This window comes from Merops nubicus, unplaced genomic scaffold (assembly GCF_000691845.1).
Source record: "Merops nubicus isolate BGI_N331 unplaced genomic scaffold, ASM69184v1 scaffold19281, whole genome shotgun sequence".
NCBI classification, from domain to species: Eukaryota; Metazoa; Chordata; class Aves; order Coraciiformes; family Meropidae; genus Merops; species Merops nubicus.
In genome coordinates, this window is record NW_008587931.1 from 2,885 (window position 1) to 9,859 (window position 6,975).

Sequence of the window (6,975 nt, forward strand, 5' to 3'; positions counted from 1 at the left end):
AACCCACCTGGCTGTGACCCTGGGCACCCTGCTGTGGGTGACCTGCTGGAGCAGGGGGTGGGATGAGATGATCTCCAGAGGTCCCCACCATGCTGGGATTCTGGGATTTCACTAGCACTGAAAAACTAAATGCATCACAGAGACCAAGGCACGGGCTTGGCAGACTGGTGGTTTCTTTAGAAGAGCTGAGAGAGAAGGAATCCTGACTGGTTTTAATCTGCCCATACGAGAAGTCACATAGCCTGCACTTGACCAGCTCTTCACAAAAACAGGAGAAAAATGAAGGAAACAGCTCGATCTGTACCGTTTGGTTTGTGCACGTGAATACAAGCTGAAGCACAAAAGCTACAGAAGAAGTTAAACCAAGAGGCAGCATTTCCCTGCTTGCCTGCAGGGAGACTCCTCCTGCACCCGCCCGCCGCCAGCAGCCCCCTTACCTGATAGGCAAAGGCTTGCGGTGAATTGTCAATGATGATCGTTTTTGAGAGATCTCTACCAAGAATGTTTAAATCCTTTATGTAATTTCCTTGTACACAAACACAATGCTCACGGAAAAGTCGATGCCTGTGATTAAAGTAAAATAATTAATGAGACATTAATGAGACAAATTGCAGCATCTGCATCGCACACGGAGAAAGGAAAGTTAACTTTGCCACAGGTAAAGACAGGTTTTGCTTTTCTCATCTACTTTGCTCCTTTTAAAGGATTGTTCCCATTTTTCCAGTCACTTTTGAGCTTTTTGCTGGTAAAACTGCTAGTTAAGGCAATTTTATATTAACCTATTTCTGCAGAAAGCTGTTTGTTTTTACACAGAAAAGCTCAGCTCAGATGTACCAAATATTTGTAAACGGGCCCTGGGCTTTCTCACCATTTTGGCAGAGGATTGACAAAGGGACCCAAAATACTCTGATGATTTTGTGAGGCCCCAGGATCAGAGATAAGTTCTGCACAGGAGCTGATTTATTTGGTTTATTACCCCTTGATTTTGTTCCAGGCCTCCCTACGCCACTGCATGTTAGAACACAAAGGGTCGGGAGGAACGTTTCCTTTTTGTGTTACCTCTGTTCACAATTAACCTATTTCACTTATTAGGGCTCCAAAAAAAAAAGCCTGGAGGCCAAAACATTCCATCAACTTCTTCCTTTCCAATTAGCCTACTCCCATTTAATTTATTGCAGGAGAAACGGATGGACTAAAAGAACTCACATTAAAAAAACACCTGGAATAAAACTCACAGTCCATGGGACAGCCACCTAAGGATAATTTAAAAAGAAATGGCAAACCAGAAAGCTGTTGGGTTTGACACAGTGGTATCACAACACACTTTCTTGGAGGCCGTTTATATTTTTCAGTGGAGTTTTTAGAAGCTGTACATTGTGTGCTTAACTTCATCAAGGGCTTGAGTTCCTAATGTTGCTAAGGAGGAAAATAAGCTGATGCCTCAGCAGTGACTGAATTTATATATAGCCTGTGAGTCACCCCTGTGGAGTGCCTGACAAGTCCACCCCTACCCAGAGCCAAAGCTCATCCTGCCTCCACGTCAGCCCTTCACTGGCACGTGCATCCCAACCAAATCCAGGCAACATGCAAATCCTTCTGCCCAATCTGGGAGCACTGTTTGGCCACACATTATCATCTTCTCCCAGTTCCTAACACAGTTAAAATCACAGCAAATAGCTTCTTGGGGAAAGACTTTTAATGCTGTGGGGGCATGCTCAGACTTATCTCCTGTAATCACAAATATCTCCCTTGCTCACACATTCAGCAGGGCTCAGGCACTCCAGTGACTGGAGGGATCTGGAAGTTTAGCCTCATTTGTCCACTCAGTGGCAAACCTGAGCTACAATTCTGTCATGCCTGCCACAAAAGCAAGCAGTAAGAGAACTATTCTATGGGGGGAAACTAGTGAACACTTCATCTTTGCACTCCCATGGAAAATTAGTTACTATGTCCCTAAACTACCACATAACAGATGCAGCCTCTCTCTGAGTCCAAACTGTAATCTCATTATGTGTGTAACAAAAAAATCAAGTTTTCACTGAAGACTATTACAATAAAATGATGCAGGAAGCACTCTGCCAGGGATGGCCCAGGTCCAGAATTTATACAACTGTGACTCCAATCAGGGACAGTGGTTTACTGCCCTTACTTAGGACACTCCATGTTGGGCAAGTCCCTGAGAAGACTCCACTTTGGTCTACAAGCTCCCTACACTAACCATCCACCTTCCAGAGGAGAAACACAGGAAGAATCTCACCCAGCAGCATTTCTTTAGTTTCTTTAAGGAACTGCTCTTGAGAAAGCAGTGGTGTGACAGTGCAAGAGAGACACTGAGGGGCTGGAGCGTGGCCAGAGAAGGGCAATGAAGCTGCTGGGGAAGGGTCTAGAGCCCAAGTGGGGGGAGGAGCAGCTGAGGGAGCTGGGGGTGCTGAGCCTGGAGCAAAGGAGGCTCAGGGGAGACCTTCTGGCTCTGCACAGCTCCTGACAGGAGCCTGGAGCCAGGGGGGGCGGTCAGGCTCTTCTCCCATGTAATTAATGACAGGACAAGAGGCAATGGGCTGAAGTTGCCCCAGGAGAGGTTTTGATTAGGTATTATGAAGAATTTCTCTCCTGGCAGAGTGGTGAGGCCTTGGCCCAGGCTGCCCTGGGCAGCGGTGGAGTCACCATCCCTGGAGGGAGCAGTTTGAGATACAGTAGTAGTCATGGTAGTGTGGGATTGAAGGTTGGACTTGTTCTTAGAGGCCTTTTCCAATCTTAATGATTCTATGAAATGCCAATCAAAGAAAAAAAACCCAACTCTACTACAGAACTTCAAAACAAAATTATTTTGGGATGAAGTAAGAAATAAAAGCATGCTGATTGTAAAGAGAACTATGTAATTACTAATTTATTAATACTACAACAAGTTTGAATAGTTTCAAAGTAATCTGATACCCAGTCCAGTTTCTTTATTGGCAATACATATTCCAAAGCAGCTCTCACACAGTTTTGGCACCCAAAAGGTTGTTTCCCACTTGGGAGCCCAACACCCTACAGAGAACCATGGAGTACAGCATGGCCCTGCCACTCCTGCAGCACAGCTGTTCAGAGACAGGACACAGTTTGCTACAACAGTAAGATCACAGTTTTCTATTTTTACCTGACCAGTTGCTTTTTAGGATCTAGTATGTTCAATAACTTGTCTGCATACACCTTCTTAGAAGCAGTAAAAAGAATGATCTATGGATTAAAGGGAAAAAAAAAAGTCATTGTGTTAGATACAGGCACGTGAATAATTTAAGAATGAAACTCCAAAGGCAGCATTTAATTGTTTTTACCTCATAAATCTGAGACATACGTTCCAGGAACTCTCGGAAGAACGGCCGTAACCTCACGTACACCTGGAGCAGAGAGGGACTTTGGTGAGGAGCTCAGACACTGCAGCTAGCACCCACAACACTGAGTGCCAGTTTGTAAAGATTAGGTCAAAATGAGCATTAAGAGCAAAGTAAACAGCAAATATTGACTTCCCACAGAATAATAAGTTGGTTAAACCAATATTAAATTAGCTTGCAGCCTAAGCAACTCTAAGATGATAAAATTTGGCTTAAATTTACTGGAAAATTTGATGGAATTAGAAATAACTTCCATTAAAATCTACAAGTTGGACAGTCTCTCAAGAAAAATGAAGCTGTGTGCTTTGAGTAAACATCTTGAATCAGGTTTCACCAGGTGGGCACCACCAGCTCAACCACTAGATAATGTGTGCCAGCACAAACTAAATCATCTTAATAACCTTCTTCCATGAACAATTGCACACTGAATATGGGGGTGCCAGAAAGAATTACAGGGGGGAAAAAAAAAAAAAGAGAAGCTTCAGCTGTTTCCAAATCTTCATAAATTCAAACATCACCAGCACAGACCTGCACACATACAGAAATTATTCCCTGCACACAATTGTGGACCCAGGAGAAGAGGTACCAAGTTCAGAGACTTCTGCATCTCTCCTGCTTAACTCCAGACACAAGCCCTGGGCTCACACAGAAGCATCTATGGACCTGTAGCTCCAGGGCAGCAGCCCGACCCCACAGCAGGAGTGGGGACACTGGGCCAGGAACCCTGCCTGTGGTACCACAGAACAGTGCACATCTGGATGGTGGCCCTGGTTCTGAGGAGTTACTGACCCATCCTGGAAGAGAAGGGAGCACACTGAACTTCTTTCCATTGCAACCAAGATTATTTCAGCCTTACCCTGTTTTTAACAGCCAGTTCAGAACAGGTTTAAGTGAATCCTCACAGAGGCCTTTTACTTGAACTGAATTTTATCAAATTTAGACATGGACACAACCAAGTGACCAGAGGGGAAGAAAAGGGCAATAGGTTAAGTGAATACAAAATTTCACATCGTTAGCACATGCTGCAATAGACCTCAACCTATTAAAGGAAACACAGATTTCTAAACCAGTGTGAACTTCATTCTTTAGCTTCCAATCTGGTAAGGCTTTTATTTGTTTCTTTCTTCATGTGTCTAAAGTTTGACTGAACTTTGCAGAGTGACCAGTTGCTACTGTGACACCAGTTTTTCATCAGAGAACAAGTTGTGGCTGCCTGTGTTCCTCACATGTGCACCCCCTTTCTGGTTTAGTTTTTAGTCTGTGGATAATACAACGTGTTTGTAACATGCTCTATTTTGGATTCCTGCCACACAGCTTTAATTGTGCATCTCTCAGTAGAATACCTATCAGAATATCAGCCTGCCTCTAGGAGTTATCACATGTGAATGCAAACAAGAAATCCAGGGAAAAGAATTTATTTTTCTAATTTCTAATCACAGCTTATGCACACACATATAGAACTTGACAATTACACCAACAGCAGATTCACTGGTCTGTTTTTACTGGTTTGTGATGCTGGCACAACATAAGAGCACCCACATCGTTACAGCCAGCTACAATGAGCTGACACAGAGCTCTGGGGGTAAGCAAGGCAGAGGAATTAAGCACCCAAAGCAGGACAAAATGCATCCATCACTCCGACTGGTAGATCTAATGTGAAAGGTAATTATTGAAAATATAGACAGAAGTCTAATCATTTTCACCACTTTCAATGACTGAAAGATTCAATAGAGATATATGATCTACATCTACTTCAAAGTGACTTAGAAATGCATAACATACATGAAAAGCCCCCTCACAAGTTGTTGGGGTTTTTTTTCTTCCTAAAACAGTCACCACATCCCATTATTTCAATGGCAACAAAATGTAAACGTGCAAAATCATTCGATGTCTTCCTTGCTCAATACATAAAGGACTTAATTCTCTGCAGGTGGAATCCCTTGTTCCCATTAAAACTCCAACAAAAGATGTGTTCCACTAGGTGCCAAAGTCTCTGGAACTACCACAATGAATCCTGACGTGGCTGTAGGAGGTTTCCAGACCCGGGGATCCAACTGGCACTGCCCAAGGTGGGAGCCAGGGCCAGGTTGGCTCCCTCAGGCCTGAGCTCAGGCCAGCCCCAGCCTCCTGCTCTGGCCCAAAACCACCTCAGGTGAGTCTGCAGGAGCCCAGGTGGCAACTGCTTCTGACCAACCCTGTCCCCAGTGCCTGCCCATGAGTGTCCCACCACCAGACAGATGTGCCCCGGCTCCGCAAGGGGCAGAGGGCAATTCAGGAGGTTCTGCCCAACCTCAGGCCAGGCTGCTCTGTGCATGCTGCCCAAGACACACTAAAGCCTCCTGGCTTCCAGACCCCGAGCTTGATGGCTCTGCTCTGATCTGAGACAGAGTGGAGTTGATTCAAAGCAGAGAGAATCCACCAGCGTTGTTTGCCTCATTCCACCCCAGTCACCAAGTAAAGCACCCAAGGCATCACCAGCAACAGCAAGATGGAATACAGATGACACTGTGTTCAGTGCCCTACAACTGACCTATGCAGTTCCAGAACATCCTTCAAGGATCACAAAGATAAAGGGAATTACTCTGGGATAGATCTGTAAGGGTGTGTTGCAGCTGAAGAACCATCTGCCTCTTGACCACAGCCTGCCAGTGCACAGAAGGTGCCCTCAGTGTGAACAGAGGGTGAGATAGCCCTCAAGAGAACAAAACCTCTTTACCAAGAAAAAAAAAAAGGTAAATTTCTTTGCAAGATAAGCTGTTTAGCTTCTTATGTAAAGTAATATGGTGAGTACAAAGTCGAAAGCCTACAGCTGAAGTCCTGAATGGTTATTTCTGTTTTCCAGTCAGATGTAAGATAGCACTTAGCAGATGCAGTATTTGAGAACACTTCAGTATTGCAATGACTGTATTTTTACAAAGTCCAAAGTTTAAACACTGGCATCTCATCTAGAGATTTTTTGTCAACCAAGAAATCACATACAAATCCACTGCCCCAAAAGCCTGAAGGAAGCCAGCCCAGCTGCAGCCATTTCACAGATTTTTCTGGGTTTACTGTTTTTTGAAAGCAGAGATCAGTGAGTGTAAGTGACCCATTCAAAGGTTTAAAAAACCCCTCTGAGTTGGTGCTGGAATAGCACAGCGGTTTGTAAGTTTGCAGAACAGCAACCTGTCTGAGGCCTGTGCTGGGACAGAAAGTAGTTCTTTGCTTATGTGTCTTGGAGAAGCTGAGAGAAATAACTACAAGCAAAGGTGAATTTTTAGAAATCTCTCTTTAAAACAAGACCACCACTTACAACCACCAAAACAAGCAACAGCAGAGCTGGTCTTTGCTTCTATGTAACTCTGGAGAAGCTGAGAGAAATAACTACGAGCAAAGGTGAATTTTTAGAAATCTCTCTTTAAAACAAGACCACCACTTACAACCACCAAAACAAGCAACAGCAGAGCTGGGTTCCTGGACATGAAACTTGTGCTTGACTCACAGGCCAATGGAGTTTAGCTGTGTGTGGTGGGTGACCTTTGAGAACCCAAATGAAGATGCTGCAAAGCCAGGCTCACATTTGCAGTATTAACTTAATGTGAGCAAGACAAAGATATTCAGC

The 6,975-nt window shown here is 44.3% G+C and overlaps 1 protein-coding gene across 1 annotated transcript in view; it reads right to left on the reverse strand.

The window, feature by feature from the left end:
- CTDSPL2 (CTD (carboxy-terminal domain, RNA polymerase II, polypeptide A) small phosphatase like 2) overlaps nt 1–6,975 on the reverse strand; it is a 19,511-nt gene that overhangs the window by 2,828 nt on the left and 9,708 nt on the right. Inside the window, exons 8-10 of the mRNA XM_008949115.1 lie at nt 3,318–3,380; nt 3,140–3,219; nt 438–564 (exon numbers count right to left, since the gene is read on the reverse strand). Of these exons, the coding sequence (XP_008947363.1) occupies nt 438–564; nt 3,140–3,219; nt 3,318–3,380 (270 nt within the window). The remainder of the gene's footprint in view (nt 1–437; nt 565–3,139; nt 3,220–3,317; nt 3,381–6,975) is intronic.